General features: G+C 43.1%; 2 protein-coding genes across 3 annotated transcripts in view; one reads left to right on the top strand and one right to left on the bottom strand.

The window, feature by feature from the left end:
* KAT2B (lysine acetyltransferase 2B) overlaps positions 1-423 on the bottom strand; it is a 103,437-nt gene extending 103,014 nt beyond the window's left edge. For both annotated transcript variants that reach the window (XM_060011535.1, XM_060011536.1), the window contains exon 1: positions 17-423. In XM_060011535.1, coding sequence (XP_059867518.1) covers positions 17-313 — 297 coding nt within the window. In that variant the 5' untranslated portion in view covers positions 314-423. The remainder of the gene's footprint in view (positions 1-16) is intronic.
* Positions 424-8,374: 7,951 nt separating this feature from the next.
* Positions 8,375-21,747, top strand: part of PP2D1 (protein phosphatase 2C like domain containing 1) — a 31,737-nt gene continuing 18,364 nt past the window's right edge. Inside the window, 1 exon segment of the mRNA XM_060011532.1 lies at positions 8,375-8,459. Coding sequence (XP_059867515.1) covers positions 8,452-8,459 — 8 coding nt within the window. The 5' untranslated portion in view covers positions 8,375-8,451.

The raw sequence follows: 21,747 nt of genomic DNA, 5'->3' as shown, positions 1-21,747 counted from the left end.
GGCGCCGAGCGCGTACCTTGCAGGCGGAGTACACGCCGAGTTTCTCCAGTTTCTTGGCCCGCGGAGCGGAGCGCAGCTGCGCCTTCTTCACTGCGATCCGGGCCGAGCCGCCGCCTCCCGGCCCCTCGGCCGTGCCCGCCGCCGCCACCGCCGTCGCCGGTCCGCAGGCGCCCGAGCCCCCGGCGGCGGCGACGGCGGCGCCAGGGGAGCCCTGCGGCGGCGCGGGCGGGGGCGCGGGGGGCGGGGGGGGCAGCGCCCCGAGCCCGGCCCCCGCCCCGCCGCCGCCCGGCCCGGCCCCGCCAGCCTCGGACATGCCGCTCCGGAGCACGGCAGGAGACGCCGAGTGTCAGGCGCCGCCGCCGCTGCCACCGCCGCCGCCGCCAGGGTCTCCCTCTCGGGCTCTGGTAGCCAGGAGCGCGAGACCCTCCCCCCGCGCCCTCCCGCCCCAGCGCCCACCCCCCTCCCCGCCCCCGCCCTGCCCCGCGCGCCACCCGCCCGGCTCGCTCCGGCCGCGGCCCGCGCGCTGACGGTGGCGGTGGCGGCGGCGGCGGCAGCTGCTCCCCCAGGAGGGAGGGGACTAGCGGCTCCGCGGCCGCCGCCGCCACTGCACACGCCCTCCCCCGGCTCTCCTCCCCGGGGCCCCGCTCGGCGCCCGGTCCGCCGACATGGTCCTGGGGTGCGGGCGGCGGGTGCCGGCCTCTCGATAGGATTGGGGGCCAGCCCCCCGGCCCCCGGCTCTTTCCTGCTGCCTGCCGGACGCGCGCCCCCCACCCCGCGCCTGGCACCCTGCGCTCGCCCGCCAGGGGGCGAGGCCAACCCCGGGGGAAGGGGGAGGGGGAGAGGGGCAGGGGCCGGAGCCCAGGCACCTGCTGGCCGCCTCCGTCTCGGCAGCCCACCCCGCGCCCCCCCAAGATGACCCGGCGGAGGGAGGGGGCGCGGGAGGAACGCGGGGGAGACTCCCATCATTTGTTCCTCCGCTCCCTTCCACCCTCATTCGGAACAGAGGCAACTTCCTCCACCCTAGCGGGAGCCAGAGAAAAAAAAAATATTTTTGAAAAGTACCCGACCATGCTAATCCTTTTCTTTGTTGCCAATTCACCAAAATAAAGGCGTGATGTTTTCCATTTCTCTTTTTAGATACTTCTCCGTCCACCTTCTCTCTTTTAATTGAGAACGCTTTCATCCTGTAATCAATTTCTGGATTGCATCTGCCAGAAGAAGGAAAAGACTGTTAATCGATATTTTCTGTAATTTTTGTTTGAAAGTGCTGGTTGTTAAAAGAACTGTCGTCCCAAAAGCAGGGTCACAATGAAAACTAAGAGCAGTGGGAAAAGTTTGCTAATAGGTCTCATCTCTGCAGAGTGGGAGTATAACCTCACTACTTTCTTTTCTATAATGTTCCATAGTTTTCAATTTTGATATCACCAGCATGCATATTAACCATGAAAAAAAATTAAGCAGCATCCAAAAGAATGTGTTGATTTTGGCCTCAAACTTCAAAAAAAAAAAAGGAAAAAACTCGACTCAGCGTTTTCAACTTTGTTGAAACTGTTGCGAACTGTCGTTTTCATTGTTGATGACAATGAAGGTGGTGTTTAGTAATTCGGAGACCACGTTTCAGTTTTTTTCATTTGAAATTGTACACCTTTGGTTGGCCTCTCTAAAGCAGTTTTTGAAAAGCCCAGCACTGTACCTCAGGACCCTTCCCAAGTGCCCTGCTTTTGTAATGTGAGTCACAATTTCTGTATAATATGGGTCATAATGTGTGTATTATCAAATTCTTTACATACCCTAAAGCTCTTGCCCAGCTCCGGCCAGACCGCCTGCAGAAATGTGCTTTTCCGTGGAAATATTCCCCTTCCCATCCTGTTTTTTCCAGTTAATTTTCTCTATCCTTTTTCTAGATTCTCTGTGTTCTTTTGACTTTGAATGCAAAGTGGTATGTAAAAATGAACTTTTTTTTTTTAAGTTTGTAGATCCAGACAGTGACATTAGACAGCACAAAAGGAAATAACCTCTCCCAACTTGAGTTCCGTCTCAAGGTCTGAAATTGTAGACTCTCTGGTTCCACCAGGACAGTTACCTGGGGCTTCTTTTCTACTGAGGTGTTTTGCAGATTTTTATGATTCTTGCCTAAGCTGGATGGGAGTCTTAAAGACTGAGATCCCATGAACAAAGTCCAATATCATGATGTCAGCAGATATTGATAGGGGTTTAGGTTCCACAATGTAGGCATTTGTCAAACTGATGGCCCCCTTGGGATCTGTGCATTTCAGTGGATAAAAATATCCCTCATATATTAAAAAAATTTTAAATATTAAAGTCTAGTTGGTGGTGCTCCTGCTGAAAGTTTAGGGGTGCAGTGTCGTGATATATGCAGTATGCTTTAAGAAGCATCAAAAAAAAAAGATGGGGTGGGATAGGGAGGCTGGGAGGGAGGGAGATGCAAGAGGGAAGAGATACGGGGACATATGTATATGTATAACTGATTCACTTTGTTATAAAGCAGAAACTAAGACACCATTGTAAAGCAATTATACTCTAATAAAGATGTTTAAAAAAGAAGATGGATTGATGCATCTGTGAATGCGCTAATAGGCAGATGAACATGATAAAGCAAGTAGAGTGAAATGTGAAATGTTAAGAGTTGAATCTAGGTAGTACGTATATGGGTGTTCACTGTGCGGTTTTTAAAATCTTCTGTGTTTGAAATTTTCATCATAAAATGTTCGGGGGGGGAGCCCAGCTTCAATATTAACTCACCCATCACCCCTTCCTCCCAAGCTGTCCCCAGAATTCAGGAGGCAGACTATTTCCAGGATGTTCTGAAGCAGAAGAAAACAACCTCATTTCAACCGGCCCTGAAAACCATCACTGTCTGAATGGTGAATGGCTTGTGACATCGAGTGAACATTATTTTTCATTATTTCCCTGCTCAGAGCACCCAGATGACATACTGCCTTAGGCTGAAGGCTCACAGTTTCAAGGCCCTATTCAAAGTGTTATGAGCAGCAGGCAAGGACAGTTCAAGGGCAAAGGATTCAGGAGGCTTGTTGCCTCTGCATAATCAGGCTGCTGTGAGCATTTAGTGAGCTCCTGTGTGCAGTCCTTTTATGAAGTGAGCACCAACAAAAGAAAAGGCAATGTGTTCATTTACAAAGTATTCACAACTGTGAAAGGATGTCCATCTAAAATGGAAATCTCATGCATGTGCCCTGAAAAGAACGGAACTTGGAACTTAAGAACTGAGAGACTGATTTGCCCTAAAGGCTGTTATACAGAAGACCCAGATTTACCTCCTGACCAATGAAAAAGCGCCAAGAGTCTCTTCCCGTCCTCTAGCCAATGAACTTACTGCTTGGACTGCAACCAGATTCCCCGTCTTTGCTCTCCCCCACCCCATAAATACAGCCCACCCACACACCAGCACAGTCGCCCTTAGCTTGCTGTGGTTTGCATTTCCTTAAATTGCAATTCCCATGCTATTCCTGAGTAATCTCAATTTCTCATAGTTCAAGCTTACCTCAATTTACCTCTTCATTTAGTTTAACACAACTTGCTGAGGTAAGCAAACCACAATTAGGAAAGAAAAGGCTTGGGGAGTAGGAATTGAGGGAGCAGGTTGACCCTTGGAGGTTAGTTCTGGCTTATTAATACTATAGAATAGTATGCAGCTATCACAAAGAATGACCATTATACAAATGTAACAGCATAGGTGGATCTCCAGGAAATGCTGCTGAATGAACCCTGTACAGTACAATACCATCTATATTAAAGGCAAACTCACACTGGCATATAAGTACAATTCTCTATGTGTTCAGTCAATGCATATAAAAATGCAAAAGCCAGAGAAAGATTTAGAAAGATATGCAGCCGATTCCTAAATGTCGTTGCCTTTACTGGGCTCCCTTGAGAGTAAAACTTCTTTTTCTCATTTTTATATTCCCAGTGCCTCACTCAAAGAAAGTTCTCAATAAATAGTAGTAGTTCTTTCTACGTGCAAACTGGACTCTGCTTCCCTTGCTCTACCATGATCCCCCTCTTCATGGTAGAGTTTTTAAATTGTAAGTGCAGGGGCTTCCCTGGTGGTGCAGTGGTTAAGAATCCACCTGCCAATGCAGGGGACACGGGTTCAAGCTCTGGTCCAGGAAGATCCCACATGCCGCGGAGCAACTAAGCCCATGCGCCACAACTATTGAGCCCGTGCTCTAGAGCTCGTGAGCCACAACTACTGAGCCCGTGTGCCACAACTACTGAAGCCCACGCGCCTAGAGCCTGTGCTCTGCAACAAGAGAAGCCACCACAATGAGAAACCCGTGCACCACAACAAAGAGTAGCCCCCACTCGCTGTAACTAGAGAAAGCCCGCACGCAGCAACTAAGACCCCATGCAACCAAAAATAAAAATAAAACAAAAAATTGTAAGCGCAAACCTGATCCCACAACCCCCTGCCTGAAACCCTCCAAGGGCTTCTCATAACATTGAAAATACAATCACAACCCCATAACCTGATTGGCAAGGCCTACCTCTCCAGGCCCTTCTCCCAGGTGTGTGGTTTACTCCAGCCTAACTCAGGAAGCTTTTTCCTGCCTCAGGGCCTTTGCATTTGCTGTCTTGCCTGACACCTTCCCCCAGACAGCATGGCTGGCCCTATTCATCTAGCATCCTTTGTCTGGAGATGCCTTCCCATCTAAGAAAGGAAGGATGGGGACCATCTTCTGCTACTCCAACATCTAGTACCTCTTTGCCATATTCCTTCTTACCCACCTTCTATAATACACCAACATCCTGAAGCCCACAGATGGATTGAAATTGTCCCCACTGAGGATGCAGACTCTGAGGACTAGTCTGGACAAGGGGGTATCACAGCAGGTTTGGCCCAGTGTGTGGCCAATGACTGGCATCCTTCCCTCCCAGCACAGCCACCTGCTTATTTAGAGACAACAGCTCGATGAGAATATAAAATAAAGAAGGAGGAGACAGATGCCTTAGGCTTGGGCCAACTTCCCACTGGAGAAAGTGGCTGTGATCACTGAACATTTATTTTAATAACCTCTAAAATAAAATCTATCTGTCTAAGGAAAAATTACTGGAAAACAATTAGGAAATGAATCCTAGGATGGGGAAACAGAAAATCTCCGTCCCTGGTTTTCAAGCATCTTTGCAATTAAATCATGATTTCCAGTGTGAGTCTTAACTCTGCAGCAAATACCATTAGTGCTATTTTTTTCATTTTTATTTTTAGTTGTTCTTCATAGCAATTTTCATATCTAATGTGAATAGGCCTAAATGTGTTTGCCTGAGCACTGCCCTTGTAAAGAGAGAGGGTTTTTTCCCTTTTGTTTTCTGTTTATAATAACTAACACATATGACTGTTTTACCAGCCTACCTACCATTTACAATGAAGGTACAAAATAAGTAAAAGAAATGAAGTCTCCTTCTTCTGAACTCCGGCTAAATGGCTGACTGCTTTTCTAAAGCAATATGTGAGTATCTATCTCTTTGAGCAACTTGAAAATTATATAAGAAAATCAAATTTCCAAGGAACCAAACTTTGGTATGACCTAGATTTTCTCTAACAATCTGAATATCATGAATTTTACTAATGTGAGTGCCAGATTATTGTTTAAAATAAAGGTAAGAGGGAGTCTAATTCCCTAACTCTATAAAAGTGTTCATACACATGATTTCACAAATTAAGAAAAAGATTTTTAGGACAGGTTTTCTAGTTTAGGGTCTCCTTATCAAGGGAAAATCTGTTTCCTCAAGTCCTTCATCTTAAGTCCTGGCTGGCTGACCCTCTGGGTCTAAAATCAAAGCTCAGAGTGGAGTGTTTCAAAATTTATAAAGTAGGTGCTATACATCAGCAACCACTTTGGGTGAAAGCAACAAACAAACAAACAAAAGTGTGAAGCATAGTAACATAACATCCTCCCAAAGCACAAAAATGTGTATGTTGTTATAAAGTATTTCAAACATATAGAAAAATAAAGGGAGTGATTTAATTTCTGTACATTCACCAGCCACATTTTCTTAATGTTTTCATTTGCCGGCGAGATATATATTATTAGTTTAAGAAATCCTCCTTCCTAAGTCCCTTTTTCTCAGTTTCCCAGTGCCTGCCTCCACAGAAGTAAACACTCTAAGGCAGGCTGTATCCTTCCTGTTCATGTTTTTCAACATTTACAAAATAAAGCCTGTAGTAAACACACTAATTTAAAAAAATTTTTTTATTAAAATAGAGTTGATTTATAATGTTGTATTAGTTTCTGGTGTACAGCACTGTGATTCAGTTGTACATAAATATCTATTCTTTTTCAGATTCTTTTCCATTATAGGTTATTACAAGATACTGATTATAGTTCCCTGTGGTATACAGTAGGTCCTTGTTGTTTATCTATTTTATACATAGTAGTGTAAGGTATGTATGTTAATCCCAAACTCCTTATTTATCTCTCCATCTCCCATCTCCTTTGGTAACCATAAGTTTGTTTTCTATGTCTGTAAGTCTGTTTCTGTTTTGTAAATAAGTTCATTTGTATCATTTTTTAAGATTCTACATATAAGTGATAGCATATGATATTTGTCTTTCTCTGTCTGCCTTACTTCACTTAGTATGATCATCTCTGGGTCCATCCATGTTGCTGCAATTGGCATTATTTCATTCCTTTTTACGGCTGAGTAATATTCCATTGTATATAAGTGCCACATCTTTATCCATTCCTCTGTCGATGGACATTTAGGTTGCTTCCATGTCTTGGCTATTGTGAACAGTGCTGCTAGGAACATTGGAGCAAGCATGTTCTTATTAATTGTCTAGCTCAATGAATGTTTATATATGCATATACTTGGTCATCCGCCATCCAGACTGATATAACAATATATTCCCAACACCCAAGAAGGCTGCTTTTGGCCCCTTTCTAGTCAGTGCCCTAAGGCAACCATTACTCTGGCTTCATCATCATAGATTAGTCTTGTCTGTTCTTGAACTTCATGTAAATATGCCCATAGAGCATGCACTCATGTTGTCGGGCTCTTCTTTGGAATACCGTTATGTTGATGATGTCTATCATGTTGCTCCATGTGCCATATGTCACTTATTTTTATGGTGGTGTAGTATTCTATTATATGACTATCACAGTTTGTTTATTCATTCTCTTGTTGATGAACATTTCCAGTTTTTTACTACTATGAATAAAGTTGCTATGAATATTCTTATAATGCCTTTTCGTTGTCGTATATGCTTATTTCTCCAGGGTATATACCTGGGGGGACCGTTGCTAAATCACAGGGAAAGTGTACGTCAAGCTTTAATAGGTCCTGTCCCTCCCAAAATAATTGTACCAATTTATACTCCTGCCCACGGTGTGTGAGGATGACAGCACCGCCCTCCTCATAAAGCTTTGGTACCGTCGATCTCTTTAATTTTCACCATTTCGGTGGTTGTCGAGTAGTATATTTCTTTGTGGTTTTCATTAGCATTTACAACATGCATAATAACTTTGAGCACATTTTCATTTGCGTCTTGGCATCTAGGATGTCCATCTTTTGTGAAATAAATGTCTGTGCTAGTCTTTTACCCATTTTTTATTGTTTTGTGGTAGATTTTTACTGTACAGTCTGGATTTGAATCCTTCGATGGATATATATGTTGCAAATCTCTTAGTCTGTGACTTGCTTTTTCACTCTTTTGAGTGTCCTTTGATGATCAGAAGCTTTTACTTTTATGGGTTTGATCTGTCTGTATTTTATTTTATGTTTAGTGTTTCCATGTGTCCCGTTTAAAAACTCTTTGCCTAGCCCGTGTTTGTAAAGATACTTTCCTATGCGTTCTTTGAGTTTTATTGACCTTATCTCTCACACGTACGTCTCTTTTGCAACTCAGTCAATTACTGAGTATAATGTGAGATGGCAGTGGTCATGGTCACCATCTTATTAAACTTTCTCTTTGTATTTTATTTCTAAACTATCGTGTGAAATGTTTGGAGCAGAAGGATTGCCTTATAACATGGCCTTCTAGCTCAATCTTTACTGAGAGTTCACTGTAATATTGCCTTTTAAGAATAGTCTTGATACTCCCATTAAAGACTGCGTGCTTTTTAATTCGTTTTTAAAGCAGGATCACCCTTGGCCTCAGGCCAAAGGAGCCCCTACACTGGGGTCCACAGTTTAAAGAATCCCTCGTGTCATAAACGCTCAAAGACAAAGTGGAGGCGGGGGCATCTCTGTCACTTGTCACTTGTCACCTGGTATGAGCTTCAGACAGGGCAACCCCGTAAACCTGGACTTCACCCTTCTACCCAGCAGGATCAAGCCCTTGCCTGAGACGCACTTCCTCGCATCTGTTGTCCTTGAGCCTGGAAGCAGAAGGCGCCTGCATAGGAATACTGAGAAGTTTTGCATGTGAAAGAGGCACAGTTTTGGAGTGCAGGAAGGATTTGAGTGGCAGGAATGCTTAGGTAAGAGAAAAGACAAATTAATTAACTTGTCAAATCCTCCTTCTAAACGTGAATGCAAAAGATTCTTGCATAACAAAGTATTCTTTCCCAGAGTACCAAGCAGCCGTTTTCTTGCTTCTCTTTGTGTTCCAATTCATGGTTCTGAGGATCCTCGTCAACCAGCGCCACATTCACTAACGCTGCCCAGTGTCTGAGGAACATTTTGTAATGTTAAGGAATTCATTTTACCCTTAAATGTATATGTATAGAGATCCAAACATTATCTCCGGGAAGCACGAAATAGACTTTTTCATCGGCAAATAGATGAACATTGAATGCAAAGAGTGTGAACAGTTTTATAAAATTATTTAGGAAGACGTCACTGAATTCTCTAAAAAGCTAATAAAACATTCAACTTATTTTAATATCTTTGACTAAAAATTTGATAGTGATTAACTATAACTTCATTTTGCCTTTTAGTTTTGAAAGGGCACTTTGACTATGGTAGAAGAAAGAGCATTTTTTAAAATGTAAAAAATAATTTGAATTTTTAAATTTTTTTACATTCATGTCATTCACCTTTTTTTGGATGAACATACATTTAAATTTTGTACACTTTAAATACGATTGCATTTTGACCGGGTAGTTATGTATAATTTTGAATTAAAAAAAATAAAGAAAAAGAAGAAAAAAAAAGTCCATGAGAAAAATGTGCTTAGAATATTGTCTGGCAAATAATGGGTATTCCATAAATATTAGGGATCCCTGTCTGCCACCCACCCTTTTCCTCTCTTGGTTTTAACTTGATATCAGATTAAACATCCTTTCCCTCCCTCTTTTTCCCACTCTCCACCCTCCAAATACAAACATATATATCCTGTTTGGAATGTGGTTGCCTTATGGAAACAAGTCTAAAATTTGGAAGAAAACAAAGCCAGCAGAATTGACAGGAGACATTAGGGGAATCTCGTTGAGGCCAAATTAAAAGCTCAGTTGTTAAAGATACCCAATTCTTTTTGAAGAATTCTGACATACCACATATGTCAGGCACTTCTCAGCCTAGTGAGGAGTTTTGGGCATCTCAGAAATGTGGGTCAGACCAAAGGGAATTTAACCGATTCTTGCTAATCATTTGACTTACAGGTTGGGCTGCCAGCCCTCAGCAAACCGAATGAAAGCTTCAGGAAGTTAGCACTGCTGGCCACATCCTCACAGTTTTAGACGCACACCTGGAACGTTTTAACAGCTGGAATCCAATTTCTGAGTTGATCTCTGAGAAAATCAAATTTGTTGTAGCACTCAACAATAATAAAAGAAGAATAACTAACAGTTTGGGGGTACCTACTACATGGTAGGCACTGCACTAATCCCTTTCTGCAAAATGTTCCATCTAATCCTTACCAGGACGTGAGGGCTATTATCTCCATCATAGAGATGAGGAACTTGGGGCTCAGAGAAGTTAAGTAACTTACACCAGACCCTCTCCTGATTTTAACCACTTTAACTTACAGCTGATGACAATGGTGGCTACTGTTTTTTTGTTTGCTTGTTTTTGTTTTTTTAAATTTTTATTGGAGTAGAGTTGATTTACAATGTTGTGTTAGTTTCAGGTGTACAGTAAATTGAATCAGTTATACGTACATATGGGTATACACATATACATATGTGTGTGTATATATCTATATGTCTATATATCTATATCTATCTATCTATCTATCTATATATATATATCCACAATTTTTTTAGATTCTTTTCCCGTATAGGCCATTACAGAGTATTGAGTAGAGTTCCCTGTGCTATACAGTAGGTCCTTATTAGTTATCTATTTTATATATAGTAGTGTGTATATGTCAATCCAATCTCCCAATTTATCCCTCCTCCCCCTTACCCCCTGGTAACCGTAAGTCTGTTTTCTACATCTGTGACTGTATTTCTGTTTTGTAAATAAGTTCATTTGTACTCTTTTTTAAGATTCCACATATAAGCGATATCATATATTTGTCTCTGTCTGACTTACTTCACTCAGTATGGCAATCTCTAGGTCCATCCATGTTGCTGCATGTGGCATTATTTCGTTCTTTTTTATGGCTGAGTAATATTCCAGTGTATATATGCACCACATCTTGGTCCATTCCTCTGTCAATGGACATGTAGGTTGCTTCCATGTCTTGGCTATTGTAAATAGTGCTTCAGTGAACATGGGGTGCGCATATCTTTTCGAATTATGGCTTTCTCCAGGTATATGCCTAGGAGTGGGATTGCTGGGTCATACGGTAGCTGTGTTTGTAGTTTTTTAAAGAACCTGCATACTGTTCTCCGTAGAGGTGGTACCAATTTACACTCCCACCAGCAGTGTGGGAGGGTTCCTTGATGGCGGCTACTGTTTACTGAGCGCTGACTAAGGGCCTGAACATGTGTTATAACAAATTTCATCTTTGTAAACACTCTAATGGGAAGCATTTAGGAGTCCCAGCTGCAGATAAAGAACATTCAGCTGCAGCACCTGGAATTATGTGGAATACATAATAGGTGCAGAGTCTCTTCCCCACCTCCTCTTTTCTGTGCAGAAGAGGCTATTTTTCATTCTAGGGCCGTACTAGTCAATATAGCTTTCTGTGATAATGAAAATGTTTTACATCGGCACTGTCCAATATGGTAGCTACTGACCACATGTGGCCATTGAGCATGAAAAACGTGGCCGATGACACTGATGAACTAAAATTTTAATTTTCTTTTAACTAGTTAAATTTAAATAGCACACGTGGCTAGTGGCTACCATTTTGGGCAGCGCAGCTGTAGAGGGTAAAACCGCTTGGTGGCCAAGTTCCCAACAGAGTCTAAGAGTTTCTCACACTCCACTCTTCTTTCTCTTAGCTCTACTATTGGTCAGCTTCTGGGGCAGGATCCTCAGACTAAGGCACTGCTAAGAACTGAGGAAGAGGGAAAAGGATCAGGATCTTTCTTACTCCCTTTATTCAAAATGAAATATTTATAGGGAATTCCCTGACGGTCCAGTGGTTAGGACTCTGGGCTTTTCACTGCTGAGGGCACGGGTTCAATCCCTGGTCGGGGAACTAAGATCCTGCAAACTGTGCGGGCACAGACAAAAAAAAAAAAAAAAATCCTAAATATTTAAGTGTGCAAACACTTATTTCACGTGTTCATTTATTTATCTAACAAATATTTATGGAGCTCTCCCCACATGGCAGGTATATCTGCTTATTATAAGTCTATGCATTGGCCCCTGGGTTAAAACAGCAAGCAAGGCAGGACTGGAGAGACAGACATTAATTAAATCATCACACAAATGCATCATTAGAAACTCACTCAAATAAAGGGAAAGTATCAGGAGTTGTGAAGGCTTTTAAGGACAGAGGACTCACGTGAGGCATCGGGAAACACTTTAATTTTTTTTTTTTTTTTTTGGCTGCGTCGGCTCTTCGTTGCTGCGCACGGGCCTTTCTCTAGCTGCGGAGAACAGGGGCTACTCTTCATTGCGGTGCGTGGGCTTCTCATTGCGGTGGCTTGTCTTGTTGTGGAACACGACCTCTAGGTGTGCGGGCTTCAGTTATTGTGGCTCGCAGGCTCAGTAGTTGTGGCGCAGGGGCTTAGTTGCTCCACGGCATGTGGGATCTTCCCTGACCCAGGCTCAAACCCCTGTCCCCTGCATTGGCAGGAAGATTCTTAACCACTGTGCCACAAGGGAAGCCCTGGGAAACACTTTTCTGATGGTGCTCAAATTCAGCTTGTGGAAGTGATGTTTTAGCTGAGAAACTAAGAATGAGTTAGAATTAACTGAGTGACAAGGAAGGAAAAGCATTCAGGGTGGAGGGAATAGCATGTACAGGCCTGAGGTGTGCAGAGTGTGGACATGATTGAGGAACTTTAAAGAAAGGGTCAGTGGGGGAATTCCCTGGAAATCCAGTGGTTAGGACTCTGCGCTTTCATTGCCGAGGTTCCAGGTTCAATTCCTGGTCGGTGAACTAAGATCCCACAAGCTGCATGCAGTGTGGCAAAAAAAAAAAGAAAGAAAAGAAAAGAAAAGAAAAAGAAAAAAAAGAAAGGGACAGTGGGAAGAGACAGGCTGAGGCTTTCTACACAGCTTCATCTGCCATATCAGGGCTTCTGACCTTTATCCTAAAAGCAGTGGCTGGCTACTGAAAGGATTTAAGCAGAGGAGTGACCTGATTAGAAAATAAACTTAAAAAACAAAACCAAACACACAAAAACCTTGGCTTTTCACAAGGGCGTCATTGTTCCCTGTTCCTTCCTTCCCTCTCCAGCAGGCAGGCAGGTGACTTCCCCAGACACAGGGCTGCAGCTGGCTCAGGACAGACTAGAAGAGCTTGGTCCTGGGCCCAGTGGATGAATGGAGCTGAGCTGTGTTCTTTCCTCTCATGCTCTGTGTGTTCTGTGTGTTTCTGCCATTGAATAAATACTGGGTATTTATAAAAACTGTCAGCAAGCCACCCACTCCCTTTTCTCTGCCTCAGGCCCAGAAGCCCTCAAACAGTAACAGGCTGTACCAGAATCTCTGCGATATCCAGAGATCCAGCTCCTAGAGGACAGCTAAATATAACTCTCTTCCACAAAGGCTGGTGTCTGTCGTCTCCACTTTTACGATCCTAGCTGTGGAACATCCAGGAAACTTGAACTTGACGGGCGGTTTACACCAAACCAGGGCAGAGGGGTGTCATTGGGGAGGTGGGGTGACTTTCAGTATTTTCTTTTCTGACCACCTTTCCATTGAGCCACAGGTCATGGATTGGCCTTCAGAGGGGAGAATGACAAGTGAAAGAATTTATTCCAGTGAGAGAAGGGCAAGAAGAGTGAAAAGGAGAGGAAGGACTTGTGAGTGTATTTGAACTTCAAAATAATGACATTCCAACTTCCTTCACAAAATGCACCTGTTGCGGTCCTCTTCTTCCAAAATGAATTGATTTTACCTCCTTCCCTGGCATCGTAGAAAAGTCACCCATTTTGCTGTTTAACACACTTGACCTTGATTCTCAGCTCTGTCGCTTACTCGGGGCAAGGTAACTCACCACCCAGAGCTTCAGGGTCCTTGTCTGTAAAATGGGTTAATGGTGCTTGTTTGCAGGGTTGTGTGACCGTGAGACAATGTGGATGGAATGCTTAGAAATAAGCAGGGACTTCCCTGGTGGTCCAGGGACCCCGCACTTCCAATGTCGGGGACGTGGGTTCGATCCCTGGTCCAGGAACTGAGATCCTGCAAGCTGTGCAGCACAGCCAAAAAAAAAAAAAACAGAAAAAGAAACATAAATAAGCACCGGCTTTGTTATTATCCAGTAATGCGTCTGTGTGTCTCTCTTCCCCATGACACTGAGCTCCTCAAGTGCAGAGAACTCTCACTGGCCTTTATATCTACTACCTACTCCTGCAAGTGCTCAAGATATAAAATGAATGGTTGATGTAGTTATCTAATAGTGAAGGAATTCCTCTCTTCCTGCCCAGGATGGTCAATCTTCTAATTTCCTACACCCTTGACTGTTATTTAGACACAAATTGGGAAAATAAAATTAGTGGATACACTTCCAGAAAGATAGTTTCCTACAATGTTTCTACTTACACATACACATACATATTTTAAATGAAATAACTTTATTTTTAAAGCAGTTTTAGGGTTACAGAAAAATTGAGCAGAAAGTACAGAGATTTCTCACATGCCCCTTCACTCCCTTCCCTCTACTGTATTAACATCTGGCAATAGTGTGGTACATTTATTACCACTAATGAGCCAGCAATGATACGTTGTTATTGACAAAGTCCATAGTTTACGTTAAAGTTCACTCTTTGTGTTGTACATTCTGTGAGTTTTGACAAATGTATAATGGCATGTAGCCACCATTACAGTTTCATACAGAATAGTTTTGCTGCTCTAAAAAGCCCCTGTGCCCACCCATTTATCCCTCCCACCCCACCCACCCCCAACCCCTAGAAACCACTGATCCTTTTACTATCTCCGTAGTTTTGTCTTTTCCAGAAGTTGTGTAGCCGGAATCATACAATATGTTGCCCTTTCAGATTGGCATCTTTTACCTAGTAACATGCATTTAAGATTTATCCATGGATGCAATGTTGGGAGGCCCACACGGCTAGGAGGTTGAGGGCAGTCTCTGGAAACTGAGGGCTACCTCCAGTGAACAGTCAGCAAGAAGCCAGGGTCCTCCGACTTGGAAATGCAAGGAAATGAACTCTATTATCGACATGAGTGAACTTGTGAGTGTATCCTTCCCTAGCTGAGCCTCCTGATGAGAACCTAGCCCTGACCAATATCTGATGGCAGCCTTACAGAAGACCCACCCAAGCTGTGCTGCACAGAAATCATGAGGTAATAAATATATGTTGATTTAAGTTACTAAGTCGTGGTAGTTTACTATGCAGCAATAGATAACTAATATACTCTTGTTGAGAGATATTTGGGTTGTTTCCAGTTTTTCCTGACTATCAACTATGCTAATATAACTGCTCTGATGCACGTCTCCTTGGTGCATACCCACAATTGTTTCTATAGAGCAAATTACTCGAAATGGACTCGTAAGCATAAGGCATTGGGCAAGACAGAGGGTGGCAAACTTTTTCTGGGAAGGACCAGGTAGTAACTGTTTTAAGCTCTGAAGGCCCTGTAGTCTCTGTTGCAACTATTCAATTCTGAAATCGTATTACGAAAGTGCCAAAGACAGTCCATGTGAGAATGAGCATGGCTGTGTTTTAGTATTTCATTTGTGAACACTGATACGTGAATTTTGAATAATTTTCACATGCTACAAAATATTGTATTTCTGGTTTGTTTCAACCAATTAAAAATGTAAAAACCATTCTTAGCTTGCAGACTACGTAGAAACAGGTAGAGGCCAGATGGGCCCACAGGCCATAGTTTGCAGGTCCTTGGGATTTTCAACTTACCGGATAGGGCAACATTGTTTTCTGAAGTGATGGTCCTGATTTTCCCTCCCATCAGTAGTGTAATGTTTAGGAGTTCTCATGGCTCCACATCCTTGCCCATATTTGTGACATCTATGCAATATTGAGTTTTCCAATCCAAAACACAGATGAGTCTTTGCCTTTATTCATATTTTCTTTTATGTTCTTGGTAGTGTTTTACAGTTTTTTTCATATGCATTTTTCCCTCATACTTTTTTTGAGTTTCTTTTTTTTTAAACGTTCTTTTTTAAACGCTGCATTGGGGCTTCATTTCTGCGTGTGAGCTTTCTCTAGTTGTGGCGGGCGGGGGCTACTCTTCACTGCGGTGAGTGTGCTTCTCATTGCGGTGGCTTCTCTTGTTGCGGAGCATGGGCTCTAGGCACGCAGGCTTCAGTAGCTGTGGCTCACAGGCTCAGTAGTTGTGGCTCATGGGCTTAGTTACTCTGCGGCATGTGGGATCTTCCCGGACCAGGGATCGAAACCGTGTCTCCTGTATTGGCAGGCTGATTCTTAACCACCACGCAACCAGGGAAGTCCCGGGTTTATTTCTAATTAAATAATTTTCTTGTTGTAATATCTAGTGGGTTCTTTTTTCTCTTGTATTTCAAATTATTTTTTGTACATTAATTATGTAATCCTCCACCTTAGAAGGTTTCTATTTTTTTCTTTATATTTGGGCAAACGTAGTACAAGTTGTCATTTTAGTGGACACATGATATTCTCAAGAATATTAAAGGCTTGGGACATCCCTGGTGGTCCAGTGGTTAAGAGTCCACTTTCCAATGCAGGGGATGCGGGTTCAATCCCTGGTCTGGAAAGATCCCACATGCCGCGGGGCAACTAAGCCCACACAACTGGAGTTGAGGCCTGCGTGCGACAACAAAGAGACTGCATGCCGCAACTAAGACCTGACGCAGCCAAAAATAAATTTTAAAAAAAGGACAAAGTCTTAAGACCCTGAAATAGCTTTGCATCGTTTCCTGCCCACTCTTTTAAGTTGCTTTTGAAACATGTATATGTACATATTACATACGTGTGTGTATGTGTGTGTGTGTGTGTGTGTGTGTGTGTGTGTGTGTAAAGGTGACATGGAGCTAGGGTGGTGAGGATGGATATAGACATAAGCAGGGCTGAAAGTGAGCAGAAAGAAACAAATAGGTGGAAGTGGATCATGGGGAGAGAATTTAATGGAAATGTTTATGCAAAGGTGGTTGTGGAACGTGGGGAGACTAAATAATGTTACTAAGTTAATATTAATGATAATAACAATTACGTAATGAGCACCTACGCTGTACACTGTGCTCAGTGTTTGACAGACATCGCTCATTTCACATCAACCAGCAAGGTTCCTAGTATTATCTCTATTTCACCGCTGACAAACTTGGGGTCCCAAAGGGCTAGATAACCTAAGAGCACCAACAAACCAGCAGCAAGCTGGGATTCGAGTCCAGCCGGCGTGCTCCCAAGCCTTTGCTACTTCCATTCTGCCGTGTTGACTTTCCGTGGGTCGGATATCCCGCAAGCAGCAGCATCCACATGAAGAGGCCTGGACCTCCATGTTCGTGTTCATTGTGATGTTATTAGAGCAAACAAAACAGAACAGAAACAACCACTTCATTACAGGTAAATGGTTCAATTATCTACGTTACATGTTTACACTTACTGTAGAATATAATACAGTGGTTAAAAAGAATGGGGTAGGGGGACTTCCTTGGCGGTCCAGCGGTTAGGGCTCGGCACTCTCACTGCCGAGGACCAAGCTGATCCCTGGTCGGGGAACTAAGATCCCACAAGCCATGCAGCATGGAAAAAAAAAAAAAAAAAAATGGAGTAGGTTGATAGGTACTGACTATCAACCTAAAAAATCATCACCCCGTACTAGACCCCATACTAGTAAGTGACGGGAAACGTTTACAGAATAATGTTACGATTATGCTGCCATGTTATTTTTTAAGATACAGAAAACAAGACTGAATGGAGTCTACAAGTGTATTCCTGTATAAAAATTCATCAAGCTGTGCATTTAGAATTTCTGCAACTGACTGTAAGCAAATTAGATCTGAATTGCAAATTAGACCGTGTCTATGTTTTCATGCACATACATATGAAAATACATAGAAACCGGTCTGGAACAAGTTACACCCAATTTTTGGCAGTGGTAACTTTGGGGAAAGGAAGATCTCTTCTTTTCCACTACATACTTCTGTATTGTTTGAATATTTTAAAAAGGTGTCATTGGGTGTCTAATAAATACATAGAAGTACGTGTTTTTGTCAATAAAAGAAATAACATAAAATAATTAATCAATTCGTAGACAAAATTAACAGACAGCAAATACACTTTGGAAGAAAAGAAGCTACTGAGAATCCGTGTAGAGATAGACCCAACTGCTCCCTTGCAAAGTATTTCAGGAATATGTTTTCTCTATTTTTGCCTCTCTGGAAAGAAGTTGACCCTAAGTCACTTTTGTAAGGAGGTTTTCCTACAACCCTAATCACTAGCGGGCCTGAGGGCTGCATGTGGAGATATGAACACTCAGCCACCCTAAGAGAGATACCTGACCCCGCCCGGGAGCTGGAGCTGACAGGAGACTCAGGACTTGCTTGAAAGAACTGCCTCAGTAACCTTCCCACACTGACGTGGCATGGGTGTGATGCAGCTGCTGGGAGTGATCAGGCAGTACACCTGCATGAGTGGTGTGAAGGAATTATGGAATAAGGAATTCATTCTGTGGGACTTCCCTGGAGGTCCAGCGGTTAAGACTGTGCCCTTCCAATACAGGAGGTGTGGGTTTGATCCCTGGTTGGGGAACTAAGATGCCACATGCCGTTCACCACGGCAAAAAAAAAAAAGAATTCATTGTTGAAATCTGACCTCACACAATTTGTGGAAGGAGCCGGGCAACTGAACATCTGGGAAAGGAAGCTGGAAGGACCAGAGGAGTCCGTAGCCAGTCTGAGAAGCCAAGGCTATCCAGCCACTGAAGTAGGACCACAGAAGGCATGCTGATGGAGGAATCTGGAGGGAGTATTTGCTTTGGGGGTCCACTTGCTGGTGGATCTGGGGCTGCTGTGGGCAACGTAGAGGGAGTGAGGACAAGCTGGACCTGCTAGGCACCTCTGCATCTGGGGTCATCTCATTGAACCATGGCAGCGTTCAGATGTACTGCCCCCAAATTCCTTTCTTGCAAGTCTAACCTGGAACCACACAGAGAAAAGGATTCTGGAAAACATAGTTTCTAGCCTAACCAAGTTAATGGTGGGAGATGATTCTGGAGGAAAGGTGGTGAGTTCCATTTTGGACATGTTATTTGGGGTTGACTGGAATACGTGCTCGTGGTGATGTCCAGTAAGTAGTCGGGCTTGTCCAATCTTCTTCAATATGCAAACAAGCTGTTCTAAGACTCTAGTTCTAATACAGCCTGGGGTGAGAAAGTGGAAGGCCGCTGTGGATTAAGAACCTAGGAACTAAAGATATCGACCAGGAATAAAGTTAGCCTCAAGAAATACAGTGCAAAAGCCAAAAAGCCTGTACCTTTCAAGCAGTGACTTGGGGCGGCAGGATGGGAGTGGGGATGGCGAGACTCTCCAGGGCAGGTAGGAAGGGGTGCTGGAAGAGATGGCTTGAGATACCTTACCCCTGAGTGGGAAGACAACTGTACATTAACTGAGAGTCACTCTTTTCTTTTCTTTTCTTTTTCTTTTTGTGGTACACGGGCTCTCACTGTTGTGGCCTCTCCCGTCGCAGAGCACAGGCTCCGGATGCGCAGGCTCAGTGGCCATGGCTCACGGGCCCCACCGCTCCGCAGCATGTGGGATCTTCCCGGACCGGGGCATGAACCCGTGTCCCCTGCATCGGCAGGCGGACTCTCAACCACTGCGCCACCAGGGAAGCCCACTCTTTTCATTTTTTAAGTCTTATTATGCAGGCATAAGGCAGTCTATTCAATGAATGATCCTTATTTCAGAAATTTCAAAGACAAGTCTGTTACTTAACACAATTTGTGACCTTATTGCTTCACAGTTCTTCAGAATCATAGAGTGAGTTCTGACTGAGGTTCCAGGTGATGTAGTAAACATTCCAAGCAGAGAGGTCCACCAGCAAGTCAGGGGACCCTCCCACCGGCATCACCACCATCACCACTATCACCCACCCCTCCACTCCTACCACTGCCAACACTAGCCAGGTTGGAGGAACAGAGGCTGGGAAAGGTGGTAAAGAGAGGGCAAAGGATGGTGGCAATCCCAAAGGAACATGGAAGTTAATAGCGCTTTCAGGTAACGTTTCTTCATTTGTATTGGATAACAAATGTAGTCAATGAACAATTATATCTGCAGTTTTCTTTTTCCTCCACTTTCTCAGTCATCAAATGAAACTTTGGCTTCCTGTTAGACTACGTACGTGGAGGAGCGGTATATTCCTCCGACTACCTTATACAAAAAGGGCTTCTGTCTCTCTCTCTCTCTACTTTTATTCTGCTATATTTTTCATGATAGTACTTATCTCTGATATTATGTGTTTCCATGTTTCCTTTATTTTTTTTATTTTTATTATTATTATTATTTTTTGCGGTACGCGGGCCTCTCACTGTTGTGGCCTCTCCTGTTGCGGAGCACAGGCTCCGGATGCGCAGGCTCAGCGGCCATGGCTCATGGGCCCAGCCACTCCGTGGCACGTGGGACCCTCCCGGACCGGGGCATGAACCCGTGTCCCCTGCATCGGCAGGTGGACTCTCAACCACTGCGCCACCAGGGAAGCCCCATGTTTCCTTTATTTACTGTCTGTCTTTCATATCAGAATATAAGTTTCATTACAGAAAATGCCTTTGTTCGCATCTCTATCCCAAGCAAATAAACCAGTACCTGGCAAATTGCAGACATCCAAGTGTTTGTTGAATGAATGAATGAACGAACGAATATATGAAGATGCATTACATTCTAAGAATGGCTCCACGTGACAGAGAGTTGTATTATGGCTCTATATAGGAAAATAAAATTCTGATATAACTTTATTTTTATCTGATGACTCTAGGTCTAACTATAGAATTGGTATGCCTTATATATTGTCCCAACAGTTCTACAAGCCTCAGAAAAACTGTATCCTTTATATGAATATTACCAAATAATAGCAATTTTAAAATATTTGATATACGTTTTGGTCAGAGAGCTGAAAAGCTTTGCCGGTACCCATTTTTTCCACTACTTCTCTGTGTGCCTGTCCACCTCCTCGGCTGGGTCGTCTTCATCCTTCTGCCTGCTAGCTGGTCATCCCTTTGGTTTGACCTTGGAGCCCTTGCTGCTTTCTCAACTGAGTGTTTTTCTAGGTCAGTTTCTCAAGTGTCATGGTGCCATTCCTAGCCAGATGAAGGTTGGGCTCCTGGTTGAGTCCTGTCATGGGGCTCTGTCCTGGCTTCATCTGACCTGTCTGGTTCTTTGTATGAGCACATGGGTGGGACTACAGACTCCTCCCCTCATAGCTTCAAGGGCAAGACACCAGCCTTATTCGTAAGCTGCACTGTAGCTGCACAGTAGCTGGCCTGTTGTAGGTATTGAAGAAGTGAATGGTTGCTGACTAAATACTGAAATATCGATGAGTGAGATTGATAGAACTGGGGGATTTGCTTTAAAATACTCCAGTAAAAATGAGTAAAATGAAATAACGTGGCTGAGGACACAGTGGAAACGAGGGTGAAAAAATGTTGGTAATGGTTGAAGCTGGTGATGGGTACGTGGAGCCTCATTATATGTTTCCATTTTTGTGTGATTTAAAAATTTTCCATTAAAAAAAGAAACAAGTTTCTTTTAGATTCTTATGGTGGTTTTCTGCTGCTAAATCCAAATATTTGTACATTTTATAGACAACATTAATAAAATATATTGTTTTAATTAAGATAACTGAGTAAAGAAAAAGTTAAAAATAGAAAAACAAAACAAAAAAAGAAACCAAAATTGGCTGGTGAGGCAAAACCAGGAAAGCTTGCTACTAGGCTAATAGTTCAATGAGCATTTATGGAGTGGAAATTTGTAAATGAAATTTTACTGTAGGGATGAGTAGCTGTATCCAATAGAGTTGTGCACATCAGGGAATTAAATACACGTAAGGAAAGGAGCAGACTAAATATACCCATATCAAATACAATTCATATATTAGTTGAGTTGAAGTTAGCTGATTTTTTAAAATTAAATTGAAGTATAGTTGATTTACAATGTTGTGTTAAGTTTCTGCTGTACAGCAAAGTAATTCAGTTATACATATGTATACTTTTTTAATATTCTTTTCCATTGTGGTTTATCACAGGATATTGAATAGAGTTCCCTGTGCTATACAGTAGGGCCTTGTTGTTTCTCTATTTTATATATAGTAG

The sequence above is a fragment of the Delphinus delphis genome, chromosome 4 (assembly GCF_949987515.2).
Source record: "Delphinus delphis chromosome 4, mDelDel1.2, whole genome shotgun sequence".
In the NCBI taxonomy this organism is placed as follows: domain Eukaryota; kingdom Metazoa; phylum Chordata; class Mammalia; order Artiodactyla; family Delphinidae; genus Delphinus; species Delphinus delphis.
The sequence above is the reverse complement of the archived record's forward strand: the minus strand, read 5'-3'. Positions and strand labels throughout refer to the sequence as shown.